The following is a 16,864-nucleotide window of genomic DNA, read 5'->3' as shown; positions in this document are numbered from 1 at the left end:
TTTAAGTCACTTCCACCTCTGCTTGTAAGTTAAGCATCAGTAATAATAGTCCCCTGATACGTTTGAATGCACACCTTCAACTTTTAATTGATTTTCTTTAAAACTGTGGTGTTGTGAGTTTTCCACCACTACTTAAAGAGAGAGGAGATGATTAATGCGAAGATGAATCCTGTCAGTACAGCTGATGTTTTCTGCATCATTTCAGCAAGTGTTGACAAGATAATTACTTCCCAACCAATCCTCATTGAATTCTTCGCAAGTTCCAGGATAAAGCGCACACAAACGTCCTTTTTAAGTCTGTTTTGCAAAAAACGTCAGAGCATCCAGAGAGCCAATATCTCTCTTTCTTTATTTAAATCTTCAGCCCCACAGCAGCAAGAGTAAACAGGTCATGCGCTTTTATTACTCTTTCAGATGTCAATATTTTCAGCTAGCAAACAAGCTGAAATCACCAATATTCAAACACTGTCCACTGGGGGGGGAAAGGAAATTCAACCCGGTGATGATAGGTCAGTTACAGTGGAAATATATTCAGAGGGAATAAATCCCTGAGAATCTACTGAAGCAATATTGCACCGTTCGCATGCATCTTTCACCATCTTGGACATGTACTGTGATTGGGAATACAGTTTAAATCAGATAACTTTTCAGCTCATCTGATCCGAGATCTCATCTTTCTTTAAATGGTTTACAAAGATGAATTAATCTCCTTTTTAATCACTTCACATTTTAGCTTCAGCTCTTCGGCTGCTCCAGACTGCCACTAAACTTGCATAAGAAGGAAATTACAGAATGACATTACAAGCTCGCTCTAGCCTTTTGGCATCCCCCTGCAGTTAGATGCTTTTAAAATCCTCCATCTCCTTGTAAAGCGGTGCATGGAAAGCCATACGAGTGTCTTTCTGACTTTTTAATCACGGATGTTTTAGCGTCCCCCCTCAGATTATCCAACACAGTCTTATAGGGGCCAAACATTTAACGGAGGAGGACAACCCTCGTCATTAAAGGCTTTTAGATCCTGAAAGGACTTGCTACATCGGGATTACCAGCATCTTGACCCTCTTTAGAACACACAGCTTTCTTACTGACTGCTGTATTTCTTCGACATGATTTATTTCTGCTTGTTTAATCTTTTTGCTTCGTCTCTAAAGCACTATAAAGATACTGCATTGTTTTCTTACGACATTGCTATTGTACGTATTACATGTAGTTTCCTTTTACGGCGCAGTATAACCGAACAGATTGTGATCTTTATGGCCAAACGTGTGCGATACATTCGTCATGGCTGCAATGGGCAACAATGTGTTGAGACTCAGCAAAGGATTTACCCTTTCCTTCTTTTAATGTCGCACAGTTTCTTCTTGAGTCAGATCGGAACCCACGAGGCCATACACTAAATATCAGCCCAGATATATTACAAAACTACTGGAGACACCTTATAGTAACATGAGACCGAGCAGTGCTGCCAGACTGAAAATGACAACTGTATGTTTCACACATTTGCAGCCCCAATCATTCCCTCCGTTATTAGCACCATATCCACTAAATCCTCGCACATTCGGGGAAGCTGCCTGCAGGCCGCGCTCGCGCAGAGATGCAATGCATGACAGATGCATCGCTAAACTGTTATTGTGGGCTTCTTCGACAGGGCAAAATTATTGTACATTTGGCCTGTTTTGGTATTATTGATCGTATATCGCACAGAGGACAAACATATCGTTCAAATACAATAGACATCGTACATCTGGCAACACTGAGACCAAGCAGCGCCAAACAGCTTCATAGCACATAGCATAGCTGTTGTACTCCGGTTCAACAAACGCCATCAGCTCTTGGAAGCCTTCTCCTTCCACAACACTTAATGGGAGCATATCTCCAGTCACCATGTCCGTTATTAGCAGGCCAATCTTCCCCATTCTGGTATCTTCATGACGTGTGATAACAGGACTAGCAAATGATGTGATGTGAGACTGCCTGTCGTCTGTCTCCGCTGGCTTCTCGTGCTTTAAGCACATGTGGTGATCTGCAAGTTTAACGTCACATATCTTGCACAGCACGTTATCGTCCTCTTCTTTGTCAAAGTATTTTTCCTGGTCACGGCTGACATGGTGCATGTAACTGAGTAAAACTACTTTAGCCGAAAACAACGCATGCGTAGGTGGGTGAGTAGTGTAATGTTACTCGAATAATGACGTCAACAATGAGGACTCGAGGCCTCCGTTATTCGTCCGTATCCCTACTATTCATACCAGTAAAAGTTCATCTTAAGTACAGATCATTTAAGTACGTTAATGATGGTAGAAAATCTGCTGATCCATAGGAAAAACTTTACTTATCAAAAATGATTTAATGCCATACAGATCGTACCAGGAGTTTTCCAGTAACTCTATTTTCTGTGGACTTGAAGCACATGAATCATTTACGCGTGAAGGTGTGAAAAGCAGATGTTGCAGCTTCAGGTTCTGCGAACATCTGGCCATCCTGGATTTGGGCCAAACACGCCACACTGACAAACCAAGATACACCTTTATTGCAAGATTTGGTTCTCCAGCCTTCTCCTTTTCAGTGTAGACACCAAAAGACTGTTCCAGCTTTGCGTCGCTGATATCTCGTTACAAAAAAGCAACACAAAATGGGTGTGTAAACAGTAAACAGAACTGCAGCCGGTGATGTATATTTAGAGCACAAACTCCACATCTCCGGTGTTATCTTTCAGTTGCTTTTGATGTGAGGTTCAGTGTTTTTATTTCTGTGGAAGCGGCTCTCTAATGGCTTCTTTCTTTGACGTCAAGCTTCTTTGACACTTCCATATCTGAGCTCTGCAGTTGTCAAACTTTTTCACGTCATAAACCCTCAGAAAGACACATTTACTCCACAGACTCGCACTCGATCACATTTAGTCTCACGGACCCATGTGAGGGGATTTCTTTTTTTGTTATTTTTAGGTCGGTTTTGAATGCAAACTGTCAACGGTGCAGATCTGGAGACGATAATGGTGAAAGCGCTGCATTCATTATTTCTGGTGGATTCATTTATAATGAAATTAAAGCACTCCTGGTTTTGCTCGGGACCTCTGCTCGTCCCCTCTGCAGTCATCTCTGTGCTCTGTAGAAGGACGGTGGCAGGCAGAAGAAGCAAAGATGTGGGCGATGTTTACAGTAATTGTAAGCTTGGCTCCATCAAGGACTCATGATGGACTGATGAGGACACTCACCATGCATTAGACAGCAGGAGGCATTGCTGAAGGAACAGGCTGTGAGTCGGGGTAAATAGCATGTACACCCTCAGGTAGGACATGAAGTACAAGTGCCGCAGTGTCATGGTGCTGGGATGACTCAGTGACGCTGCATGCCACAAACTGCTCTGATTAACTTCAATGTGTTTGCTTTCGATCCATTTAAGTGACACTTTACTTAAAACTCCCGGCTGTTGATTCACACATGAGAGAGCAGGATTCAGTGATCAGGTTGTTTTAAATCAAGAACAGTTTGCAACAATAAATTACTAGGTATGGGCAATTTAAGAAAAGTACTTCAACTTTGTTATGTACAAAATGCCATACTTATTTGTATGTAACATTTTCTTTCAAATAAAACTGTAATATTCACACAATTTAGACGGGCTTGGTTGATGCTCTCCCTGAGACAACCCTGACAATAGCCACAACGAGGGCAAATTTTTCCTATTGAACAGAATGTTGAAAAAACGCTTTTGACCATCCGTTTCAAAACAGGTGCATAGGAGAGGAACAGGTCATACAACAAAACAAGTGTAAACTCCCGCACACTGTCTAAACCTTGTTTGCCTGATGAAGGTCTAGAACAGAAACGTTGCAAAATAATATAATTTCTGCAAGTTAGACAGGGTGCGGGAGTTTACACTTTTTTTGTTGTATGACCTATTGAACAGAGCAAATACATGGAATGAAATAAACCTTGCTGTCTGTTTCGGAAACTTTGAAAAACTGCCATACTGCAGACATCCTGCACACTTCTTCATACTTGACGGAAGAGGCATGGTGCAGGAAGTGCGCGCACACACGCACCGAGTTAATGTCGTAGAATTACGGCAAGCTTTTTTAAGGAATCATCGAGCAGAAAAATGACCGATCTGCTCATGCCAATGTCATTTTCAAGCCATAATCTGCCGATAGCGTGCAGATAATATCCTGCTATAAATTGCCAATCATGTAGATTGAAATGCTTTTACATAAATCACAAATGACACTGAAATTCATATAAACGTATCTGCCGCACTGACTGCATATAACGGATGTATTTGCAGGTACAGTACCTCTTCGGTTTGTATGCACTGGCTCCAGCTAGCCGTCAGCTATCCTCAGATTTAATTATGTCAGTCGGGCTGAGACTGCGAGGTTCGCGAGCACGAGGGCTGAACAAGTAGAGAAAAACATTTTGGATGACAAAGACCTTGTGGGGAAAAAGAACAGTTCTGTTATTTGGAGTCACTAGAGAGGAATCTACCAGCACAGGTGCGCCGTTAAACATGTCAAACAGAGAAAAGAAATAGGAACTGTGACTTTATTGCTAAATCACACACTTCAATACTTACTTTTTCTCTGCACGTCATTTTGCATCGCAATATTTAACAACGTTATCGCACTTTGCAGATTGTCCTCATATCGTGCAGGCCTATTATGCACCTATGGAGCGGTTCGTGTCCTCACTTACTAATCCAAACTGCAGCCTCTCTTGCTTGTCTTCCTCCTTTTGAGGGGTTTTGTCCCACTCAGGATTAATACGATTTTTCTCGCTTCATAAAAATATGCTCTCATTTTTCTTTTTATCTTCTTACAGTTACACGCAGTGTGGCCCACAGGCTGTTATAAATTGCCCGTCATGAAGAGATCCAAGATGGATGGAATAATTTCCCAGCGTTGCCCCCGCCCTCCTCTGCCTGTCATTGTGTGTCAGTCTTTCCAGACTTTATAAAATTGCCTAAAGAGCAGCGCCTAAGGCCCCCTCTAAGCCCCCAGCCCAGTGCCTAGATAATCTGATGTGTGGATGTGATGAGTTTAAGAGGTTTTTTGGATGGTTATCCCCCCATTCCTGCAGAAATACTATATAGTGAGAAAAGCACAGCTGAATGACATTTATTATAACAACACGGTCTAAAAAGCTGCAGCCCAATCTGTCCGTACAGCTGCACCAGTGTGTTTAGCTGGACAATTATGAGGTCACGCAGCCTCTCTGTTTGCCTCTAAGTGCCCTGCTTGGACATCTGGGTGAGTTATGGGTTCGGTAATAAGATCTGTATGTCTGCAGGAACTCAATCTGTCAAAGCTCAGCGAGGAACACAAACCTAATTGGAGTTTTGAGCAACTGTCTTTCTGTTTCAGTCCGAGGGTTTAAATGCCCAATGTGGCGAAAACTTTGGTGACTTTTCATGAGCAAGTATGTTAAAAATAGAACAGTCCAGGTAGTTTGAGCACAAAGCTGTCGATACACCACATGGATGGAAAGTGGTCAGCAAAGGGCGTGTGATGGATGTCATGTCAGCGGGCTCACTGTGGTTAACATCAACACTGACACTGTGTCCCGGGGACGTTTGATATTCCGAGGCCACCCGGTCCCGATAAGGTCAGACAACACATCAAACGTGGCGTACATAAATCCCCAGTCACGGATGTTCTCCTCTCAGCTTCCCTCACTGGCACAGACGAGAAGCAAACATCTAGCAAGTCAAAAGTTAGGAACAGATCACGGTGAGGATTGAGTCCTCCACCAGGGGAGCGCTGGATTCATCGCAAAATTTTCAAGGAGAACAGGCATGCTATCATCTCATGGCATCATAGGATAGCGTGCATTGCAGAGTGGCTTTGCTCCTGGATTTGACAATCCTGTTTTGAGCCGTACCCAAAGGGCGATCTCAAGTGGGCAGACGCTCTCTCCTGCAGGAATTAGCTCAAAGAATGAAGAGCTGGCAGTGCTGTTAAAGTATGAGTTCAAAAATGATGTTTTCCATCATGTATGACTGTGCAGAGAACGACCTCCCCAGCAGCAACAGCTTTGAGAATTTACTTAACGTTATTCTGCTTCTAGGGCACGAGTAGTCACAAAAACTAAGACTTTTTAAACCCTTTTGATGCTTTAAGCTCCCATCAGCTGTGAGCTTTTTGTTATTGGAGTTCATGAACTGATTTAAGCTTTAAAAACACTGGAAAACCCAACTCCTCATGAGCCTTCTAACCAAGTAATTTAAGGTCAGATGTACCCAGAAGTAAGCATCTAAAAGTGTTAAAAATGAGTAAATCTAATTGTCATGTAAGTGTTTTTGAATGGGCCTGGTTGTGCTCCCAATATTTTACACAAAAATTGATTAAAATATTCTGCAAACCAATCAAAGGAAGAGTCACAAGGCAGCTATTCATCCTCGGTGAGTGATTATTCATGGCCACAGCTGATTATTGTCTGCTGGCGATGTTGAATGCAGGAGTCTGTGTGCGGGCTGTTGATGATCTACTTTTGGAAATTGGTAATAAATGTCATCGTAGGGTCTTTAGTTCAGGAAATTATACAGCACTAGCTAACACCACATAGTCATCAGATAGCATAGCATTCCAAGCTTTGGAAAAAACAGGGGCATCTTAGCCTATATATGCTAACTATGATATGGAGAACAAAGCATTTTGTCACTCACCATTCAATGACCAGTTCAAATGAATATTTTGCAACGGCAGGGCTTCTGCTTTTCAGACGCAGACGACTCAATCTGTTTAGAGCTGCACATCTCTGATTGTCTCACGCGCCATTGTTGTGTGCAGAGCCACTCAGCTGTCAATCAAAATGTGATTGGCCACACCCTCACAATCTTTATAAATGGCCTAAACAGCAAAACAGCTGTTTTTAAACTAGGTTTTCCAATAGTTTGTGTTCCCTCAGGTTTCTGTGGATGGCTGACACTCCCAACTTTTATATCTTATATGCATTTTTACTGTTTTTAGCCTCATTTCCCGGGTCTCAAGCCATTGCTCCTTTTCTGGTACTAAAGTGGGCTCTTATTGCGCCCACAGGTGCCTCATTGTTAGCCCTGTTCTTTACTGCTAGGAATGGTGTTTTCTGTTTGATATCGTGGCATCTACATGAAACGCATTATAATGATTACCTTCAAATCAACAGTTTTCTAATGCTACTTTGCGGCCCAAGCCATTAGCCGAGGCTCTTAGAGTCTTGCACTTATTCAGTGCGGCTCAATAACCTAACACTTATGAGGACCTGTTCAAGAGCCTCACTGCAGACTTTACTTTTATTATCCTGAAATGTCAGTGTTTGAACCGTCCTTTATGCAGACATCAAAGAAATCCTTGAAAATTTTAAATCAGCGGAGTGGTGCATCAACGATGAACCTTTAAGACGTGATTCAGGGCCCTCGCTGTGAGATACTGGTCTGTTGCCTGGGCTTTATCTTTCACCTTTATGACATTGCCATTTTTCCACATTGGTTTCTCACTGCACGTGGATGATTTATGTTCTGTTACTGATGCTATTTGAGAATTTTGAAACCATCTGAAATGCCTACATGTGTGTGCAGAACTACAGAGCAGAAGATGCTGACTTTAGTTTGTGTGGAAATCTTTTGTTGTTGCATAACCGTGCACACATGACCCTAAGACCTGCTTGTTGCTGGTTATACATTTGCAATGGGCTCCCCCAGTCCCTTCCAGGAATAATAAATATTGCTGCCATATTGATCAAATGACAAAGCAGGATTGCTCCACACAGCAGACACCACTCAGCACACAAATCAACAGCTAGTATGCTTTTAAGATCCGTGTATGCATCGTGTTCTTTATGAAATGAGTTGTTTGCTGTTTGGTGAAAAAGCTGCAAGGTGCCTTGCAGGACAACAGGTGTTTGCTTAAGCGTTTGTGCCAGGAATCTTAATATGGTGTTATGTATTGCGGCAAAGGCTGAAGTGAAAATGTTGCATGGTGGTGTCAGTCAAGTGTGCACACGGGATCTTTAATCAATGAGGCTGATTTTTCTGGAGATTGAAAACGAGTGGGGGCGAATGATAAATGGAAGAGAAGCGCTCCTTTCATTTCACCTGCTCGTGGTGTGAAGTGGCGGGGACTGGCTGCAACCATTCGCGCTGCTTCCGCGGGGTGGAATTAGTTCTGCAGTGGGTTTATTTAGCAAAGCGCTTCACAACGAGGAGCGGCAACTTTCGTGTAAAATGATTTTCAGGAATCACCCAAAAACACCATTTATTCAGGTCATATCATTAGACTCGCAGGCGAATATACAGATCCTGCGACAGCGTGCGTTTATTTTTGCGTTGTATCAGCCTCCCCCCTCTCACGCCAGCAGAGAGGAACAGAGTATCAATCTGATGCTGTCCACCGTTTCCAGGGTGAAAATCCCCCTAAGGAAGCATTCAAAAGCTGCTAATTAAAACAGCTGAGGGGGGAAAAATCAACCGAAAAGGAAAAAGACGGGATAACAGGGGCTTTGAGAGGAAAATAGTCGTTTGGAAAACATCTGAAAGGGAAAGGAAATCACGCAGAAAGACATGCAGGTAAATATAAACGCTCTTATCTCGAAGCATTATGAAGGAACAATGGTGTTTTCATAGGAGTTGTTGCTTTTTATCTGCGTATAGCGAATCAATCAGCACCGGTCTGCTTGGACAGCTCCGTGCGTCCTCCCCCTCCTCCGCGTCTCTGCCTCTCTATCTGCTCCAGCTGAAATGCTGCTTGTAGCCGCACAAGAGCCGTGTCGATGTGTCTCTTCGCTTTTTTTTATGTAACAACAGTATACGGCTCTATACGGCTCTCTCGATTCAAATAAATAATTAAATGGAAACCCGAAGCGATGTCGATAAGTCCTGTGAAGTCGTGCCACCGCTGGAATTAAACCTCTAATTGCCTCTGCCTCCTTCTTCTTGCAGGAACGATTCTTGGGGAGCCTGGTCCGCAAAAGGATGTAAAACGGTGCTCACAGATGCATCCCATACAAAATGCTTATGTGATCGCGTATCTACCTTCGCCATTTTGGCTCAGCAACCAAGAGAAATAGTAAGTAGGCTATTGATTTGTTATTCAGTGTGGGTTTTATAGGCCAATGTAAAGGCTGTCCGTATGTGTGTGCATGTGTGTGCGTCAGTGTGTGTGTGCGCTGGTGCGAATGTAAATTGAATCTTTGGTGTGCTAATCCTGTTAAATACTAATTCAGCGGTAAAGGGAGATTCCTAGTTTGCTCATAGATTTAGATAACTCTGTGTGCGCGCGTGCACGAGGGGAGGGTGTGTGCATGCTGATGCTTGTGTGTCTCTGCTTCTCATCAGTTAAATGCACATTTGGTCAGAGAGGGAGATAAAAAAAGTTGTCAGATTGATCGTCAGGCAGCAGGAAGCAAATGATACATTCTTTTTTTTTAAAACCAGGCTTTGAGCTCATGTGCTGAAATGAGACTTCTGTAAGAGAAGCAGAAGCATGTCCTGTTCTTTCTGGAGAAGATAAAGTAATTAACATTGAGAACATAGAGTGCTTACACCATGGCCTCTGCATTAGTACACAGTAGGAATTGAAATAGCATCGAGAAATCCATGACCTCCCTCTTTATAAGGCCTGAAGCCTTCCAACGATACAATGACAGCCATAGATTTAACCATTAAAGTGCTTTATTTGTAACTTATATGGAGTGTAAATAGTGTACGATGTCGCATTAGTGTACAATATGTCGAAAGGTAGCTCCAAATAGCAGGCCCGTTACTGGCTAGCTTCCATGATTCCACGTAGCTGGAAGAAATAAGGACCGAATCCAACAATGTTTTCATGCCCTTGATTCCAGCATTCATCCTGTTGTTAATATCATGTCCAGCAGAGATAGGTGGAAAGTTTTTGTCATGTATATAAACAACCTTCAGGCCCACGCATGCACTCCAAAGCTCACAGTACATTAAGAAACCCACGGTGGACTATTGAGATCGGTGGTGGTTGTTTTGATTGGTTCCATCTCTGGGCAACAATAAAGATTTACTGTCCTGCATGAACCACATCCAGCCTCCCACTGACTGCTCCGTCTTGCTCCGTCTCCTCCACAGACCATGGAGTACTCAGGGGTCCCATCTGTGACATTGATAGTTGGCTGTGGTCTCTCTTGCCTCGCCTTGATCACATTGGCAGTGATCTATGCCGTGCTATGGAGGTAACTGCAACACTTTAAAAGCTGCAACCACATAATGTAGAATCATTTCAACCAAGTACATATTGATGAAAAACACTCATGTTGCTTTTATTCTTCTTTTTCTCTTTAGATATATTCGCTCTGAGCGATCCATCATCCTGCTCAACTTCTGCTTATCTATAATCTGCTCCAACATATTGATCCTGGTTGGACAAACGCAGACCCACAATGTGGTAAGTGTCATTTAAGGATTTATTCAGCAGCTTACAAAAAAAAGTGGGTGTTTTATCCATCCAAGAATTCAACTCGGGATAAAGCTGCGGTGGAAGAGTGGCACTTCACGGTGGCCTTGTCTCGGCTGAACAGGGCTCAGTGCTCTTTATTTTTGTATTTGCGAGCGCTCCTTTGAGATTTTTATTGCAATGTATGAAAATGTGCTCCGACCGCTGTATGCAACACTTAATAATGATGTTCCTTTTCATGGTTATAAAAGATAAACAAGAGTAGAAACTCGATCGTAATCACCTTTAACCAATCCATCCGAAAGTTCACTTTGCTTTTATTTTGAAAAGGCAGAGGTTTGATTGAAAGCTCTCATGAAGAGTGCCAGATGATTCTGCATCTTTATGTGTTTACATGAAGCTATGGAGAGACTTGTCATGTATGTAGATTGGCGTTTAGAGTAGCCAATAGTGTTCCTAGTGAGTGCATAGGTCCTGTGCATCATGGGGGAGGGACATGAAAAAAGGAGGACGGTGCCATTGAATGAAAAATTTGTAAATGCTCCAAGTGCAGGATGAGTCATCAGCATTTTTAATGTTTCTAGGAGAAGACTAACTCTTAAATATTATTAAGAATCCCTACAAATCACTTTTTTGTCATTGTCGGGACACAATTGAAATTCAATCAGCACAAGATGTGTGTGATAAAAAAGCATCTTCAATCTACAGGAAAGTGCCTTTTATGTGCTTTTTGATTGAAAGTACAAAAACAGGAACATAACCGTTATATTATGGCCTCTTTTTTGGCAAAGCTCTCGTTTCTGTTTTGGTCTTGTGAAGAGAAGCTTTTCATATATCATCCAAATGGAAAATTAAGTGTTCTAATGCCGGCATGAGATGTAGATGTACTTTGTGTTGGCACAGGATCGTCGCTCTTTGCTCAGGTGTTACATTGTCCTCTGGTAATCCTGAGACAACCCCAATCTGTTGCCAGGGAGACAGATGATTTTTTATTGCAATTTAAATTGTGAGGACATAAGGAAAACTTTAAAACAGACCCCAAAAAAAGGAAAGTCTGACCGCTTTAGGGTGAATTACTGATGCTAGTTTTATCAGTACGGTTCAGACAGGAAGCACTGCACTGCATTCATTAGCAACTCAGACTAGTTTGTCAGTTAAGGATTTTCAACAGCGTCTGAGGAGAAAGGCAGACAAGATGTACACTGGCAGACATGATGCAGCGCTCAATCAAAGACTAATGAAATTATTGTGATGCCGCCCCTGAAAGGATCCTGTAATGGTGACAGTAAAGCGTAGCTTAAAAGTTGGGTTGGAGGATAAAAGCCGCTCTCGTTTGATTCCCGCTGCGATGTACATTACTGAAATGACTCAAAGCCGTCGCAGAGGGATATGAAACCGTTTTTGTCGGATGTCAATGAGAGCTGAAGTTTAAATGGAGTCAGCAGGATACAAAAGGACAACTGCTATAGTTAAAGAAGGACCGCGTCCAATAAAAATGTATCACTTCCTGTCTCTGGCTTCATAACTCGCCAGTAAACAAGTCGCTAATGTAAAAGATTGTTTGGCAAAGAGTAGTTGGGATTTACAAGCTGCCCACGCAGATGCCCTTCTCAGTCATTTGGCAGCGCTACAGAATGACACATTGTCCGTTTTATTGTGTAACAATCTTCTCGGTATACCTTTACCTTTTGCAAGGAACACACTGTTTATTCCTCACCTCATTATGTCCCACTGTTTCTCCTCATTAATCCGCTCTCTTTAGTTTTTCGGCTCATTAACGAGGCAGTTTTTTAGTATTTGGACACTCTTGCGATGTAGCATTGGTCTATTTTATAGAACATATATAAAAGAGCCAAAACATCTCTTAAAAAGCTTGCAAAAATAAACGTCTGTGAGGGTATTGCAGTTACAGCATGGCCGCTTGCACTGTGCTTACATGTATGACTTATTCTGGGAGCAGATGGACCTGCCAGCAGTGGGGGGCTCATGTTGGACCAGACCCCGCTCGTAAATCAAAATGCTTCCTCCTATTAATTTTCATATGTGTAGTTAAAATTGAATCATGAATTATGAATGAATGAACCAAAAGATAAAGAAATGTCTAAAGAGTGTTTTTTCATCCTTATAAAAGTCTGTGTTCTCGTGACACTGTGGATTAGATTTGGACAAAATGTACAAGCCGTTCACCAGAAACCGAATAGGTTCATATTATGCATACAATTTTAATTTCACAACACAACACAAAAACATCATCCAGACATTATAAGTTCATCTGTTTCCTTGCTGGCCCTCACATCTGGCACACAGTGGAAGCCAAGACTATGAATGCACAAAGCTTCGGGGCATCTTCTAAGCTGAGCTGATTTGAAGCCGTGTCAGATTTAATCAGAGCTGCAGTCATCTCCTGTCTTGATTATGAGGACCACCACTTAACATGGAACACTCACTGGGCATGCTGCTAATAAGATATCTGTCTCAGAAATCTGCAGAGGGATTAGGTGGTTTTTCAGAAAAATCCACTGACATGATGTAGATTTAATTCCAGCGTCCCTCACAGTAACCCACCTTCACTCGCTCACAGGATGTCAATCAGAACTGACTCACTTATTTCTATTTGGACACTTTTATTTGTTTAAACATTTAAGCTGCATGAATCGATATATTTGTTTAAACAATGGATCAAGTGACTCTATGTAATGAGAGAGAGAGGTCACTTGTAGTGATGATGGTGCTTTTTGTTGTGTCTCAGCCCCTTTCAGCTAATTTGTTTTCGGTTTTACGGCCCACAAATGAACTGTTGGTTTATTCTCATGGCTTTATGCAATGTTGTTTTGAGAAGGAGCAGGAGACCACTTATAGTGAAAATCTCTGATATACAGACAGAAACAGTTAGCAACTAGCTACTCGACATGAGACGAGGGACCATGTCGACAAGAGAGTCAGATACTTTCCTCTGGAGTTCAAGGAGACCAAAAACAAGGCTGAAACGGTAAATGGACTGTACTTATATAGCGCTTTTCTAGTCTTACCACTCAGAGCTGCTTTTACACTACATGTCACATTCACCATTTCACACACACATTCACACACTGATGGCAGAGGCTGCTACGTAAAGTGCCCAACTGTCAGTCAGTCATCACATTCACACACCGATGGCTATGCCACCGGGAGCAGTTTGGGTGTCTTTCAGTGTCTTGCCCGACATGTCTCGACATGTAGACTGAGGGAGCTGAATCACCAGCCCTCTGATTGAAAGACAACCGACTCTACCGCTGAGCCACAGCCGCCAAATAGATGCTAACTTTGCTGTGAATCTTTTGATGTGTAATTAGGAAACAGCATTTGGCTTTGCTCTCAAGTTTTGTTATTCACTTCTCAGACACTTACTCAAGTAACAACCTGAATCAAACCAGACCTCTAAAGCAAACAACTCAAGCTGATCACAGAAGATGTTTCCTGAATTCATTCATTCGACCTTTATTTAAATCTCGAGGACTCATTGAGAGCCTGTCCTCATTTACAATGATGCTGAGAGTCTTTCTTCAACGTTACTATATAAATGAATATATTCACGACATACAGCTAAATGATAAATACACAATGTTTCCCTGTTTGTGGCATTTCCAGACATAAAGAGGAATGACTATAAATTACTTTCAACCACACTTATGTGTCGCACATCCGCCGATCAGGACCACTAATTCAACTAAAAGAGGCTGTGAACAATGTTATTTTGGTGGAGCGCAGCGAGAGGATGTTGTCATTAAAATGTCATAAACCTGGAGAAGCCTGGAGTAGTGACTTTGAAATCATGGATGGAGAAAATAAGATTATAGACTAGACAGAATAAAGATATAGTAGAACTTCATAGTAACATTAAAGTGTATGATAAATAGGGAGGACGAACATGACCCCATCAAAAAGACAAACAAAAGAAAAAACAGATAATAATTAAAAATGAGTGAGTGGGTGTCAATCTGCAGCTTCTAACTGCTGGAAATATAGCAACATTAAAAGTTGATCGCCGTTTTGTGATCTGGTTTTGTAGCAAGAAAATATGTAAAATTAAGAGTCAAATGTCGTTTATATTTCTGAAGTGAGTGTACAAGTAGCTTTAAGAGCACTTGATTATTATTATACACATAATGGAAAATAGCATTAATTTAAATGAAACCAAAAGCTGTCGCTTTCTTGTCGGACGCCTGGAGCCACAAACCATCTCTTCCGAGGCTCATCATCTACAGTAGCAAAACTCATTGTTGGTTCAGTCAAGTTCCAGAGATCTATTTGTTTTTTCCGTCTCCACGCTGTTTATTAGAGTTCCATGACAATTTATTACTACCGTCCCTTTGTTCTGCTTTGCCTCTGTCTCTCCTGTTGTAATAATATTTGAGAAATATTTCATTTGTTTGATCAGACGTTCTGTAGAAGCCCATGTTTGAGTTGTAGGCTAGCAGGAGGAGAAAACATAGCCCCTGTGTGGGTTTAATTGCCATGCTGCCTGACACTGCCTCACTTGTTTTTCCTCCATCTCTTGTAAGAAGTGTGTATAATTGGCTGCACTGTTTGTGGATTCAGACTTGCTCATCGTCTAATAGAAATCATCTCTTTGGTGTGGAGGTGTCCTCTGGGAGCAGGGAGTCAGTGAGTCACCTTTGCCTGTCTGTGCTTTTCCTTTGTCCTCAGTCATTGTTCATCCGGGTTTATGCAAAGAGGAGAAAGAGAGGCAGCACGCTGTCGGGTTAGCCCGGGATGAGAGAGTAAGGGTTGAATCCGGAGTAAGATAAGATGTTTCTCCTACGATGAGTCATACACGAAGTAGGTGGAGGTCAAGGTGTTCAGGTATTTCAACCTGTTTTTATACCATTAAGAGAATAAAAACATAACATAGTTTCCTCAGACAAACATTTGTACACCTTATCTGCGTTTGATTTTTGGGGGACTAAACCTCCCGATGTGTCAGGAGATAAAAAAATTATCACCTTTTGTTCAAACACTGCATGTCGTTTATCAGCACAGATGGCCTATTGAAGCTGGTATCTCGTCCAAAATTAAAATTATTAAAAGTATTAAGAGCTTGAAACGTCTCCCTTTGCATCAGATGTACTTTGTAGTTCCCCGGGCTTCAGTAAATTCAGCCCTTTCTTATGTTTTATTTATCATAGTTTAGGAAACTAATGCAAAAATAATGAGTTTTAAGAAAAGATTTAAAGAGAGAAAATTTCTATACTGTACACGTTCATGCAAGATACCAAACGCTCGAGGCCATATATGTGCTGTACATTACACATGCAATAAGTGCAGTGTGCACAGCGATAGAATATATTTAGTACACAGAGTGTGACCTTTCTCGTGGTGATGTGCAGGAATAAAGGATTTACATTATACCTGCCCTGCAGAGTGTTGAATGTTAAACATTGTAACTACATAATCAGAAGGTAGAAAGAGGCAACATAGCAGCCTCTACCTGCTTGGTAGCACCTTTATTACATTTTAAATTTCATTTCATTTCATTTGAAATTGGAATCTAACATAGTTCTAATACAGAGCATGAAACTGATAGTTCCAGAGGTTCATAGCTCTTGCTTATTTTCTTCTCCCCAGTTAGGTCTTTATGTTTGGAGTGTTATGAAAATATACAGCTTTTAGTGTCATAAAACAACTTTAAGAAACACATATGGAAAAACTATAATATACACACACGTTAAAAGTGGTTTAAAGTATACGAGGCTAAAAAGGTTTGCTTTAAAGTGGTAATCTTGAAAATCTCAGTTTCGTTCTCTTTGGCGGCACCTATGGCGATTAACGGTAATTGTAGGAGCACACCTCCCAGATATCCAGACAGTGCTGCATGTGTGACGTCCACGGTTGGCTCCGAGTTGTAACTCTTGATTTTCCTGGCTGACGGGCGCTTTCCTTTTTAGACTGTTTGCCTTCATCTGAGCGTCGAGTTTGTTTCTTTTTCTTTGGATTTTCACTTATTTTTGAAGTTGTATCTGTAGTCATTGATCTTTTCGGACCGGAAAAGCAGCCGCTTAGCTTTTTTTAGCACCATTGTGTTACATCATTCTGTGATAGATAGTGACTTAACAAACATTAATTTACCTTTGTTGTAAACGATTTTATATCTTTCATTAATTGTATTTCATTAGGTAATGTCTTTCCAGAGATAACAGCGGTTTGTCCAAGTCGAGATCCACAATGTTGTATTCTACCATTCACTCTCTTTTGATATGTTGAACGAGCTTCTAGGGACTGTTGATGCATAACAGCAGGGATCCTCTGTTGAGCTGCAGCTGAATAATCGTATGCATTGTTTCCAGCCTTATGAGTGTGGCATAGCGAGGTATAGTAGGCACAAGTGTTGCAAGTATGAGCTCACTCCAGGCTGCTGTGAGGTACATCCATAGAACAGGAAGTAGAAGTAGAAGCCATTTTCTAACTGTAGTGGCAGAGTCAATGCATTCTGCTCAG

General features: G+C 41.7%; 1 protein-coding gene across 6 annotated transcripts in view; it reads left to right on the top strand.

Moving 5' to 3' along the window:
• The window catches only part of adgrb3 (adhesion G protein-coupled receptor B3), a 130,359-nt gene that overhangs the window by 95,604 nt on the left and 17,891 nt on the right, over window positions 1-16,864 (top strand). For all 6 annotated transcript variants that reach the window (XM_069658179.1, XM_069658180.1, XM_069658183.1 and 3 more), the window contains 3 exons: window positions 8,911-9,037; window positions 10,066-10,169; window positions 10,279-10,381. In XM_069658179.1, the coding sequence (XP_069514280.1) occupies window positions 8,911-9,037; window positions 10,066-10,169; window positions 10,279-10,381 (334 nt within the window). The remainder of the gene's footprint in view (window positions 1-8,910; window positions 9,038-10,065; window positions 10,170-10,278; window positions 10,382-16,864) is intronic.

Source organism: Semicossyphus pulcher, unplaced genomic scaffold, assembly GCF_022749685.1.
Source record: "Semicossyphus pulcher isolate SPU_LCO1_2020_fin unplaced genomic scaffold, fSemPul1.0.p SCAF_12, whole genome shotgun sequence".
NCBI lineage: Eukaryota > Metazoa > Chordata > Actinopteri > Labriformes > Labridae > Semicossyphus > Semicossyphus pulcher.
Note: the sequence above shows the minus strand (reverse complement) of the source record. Positions and strands in the feature narration are given on the sequence as shown.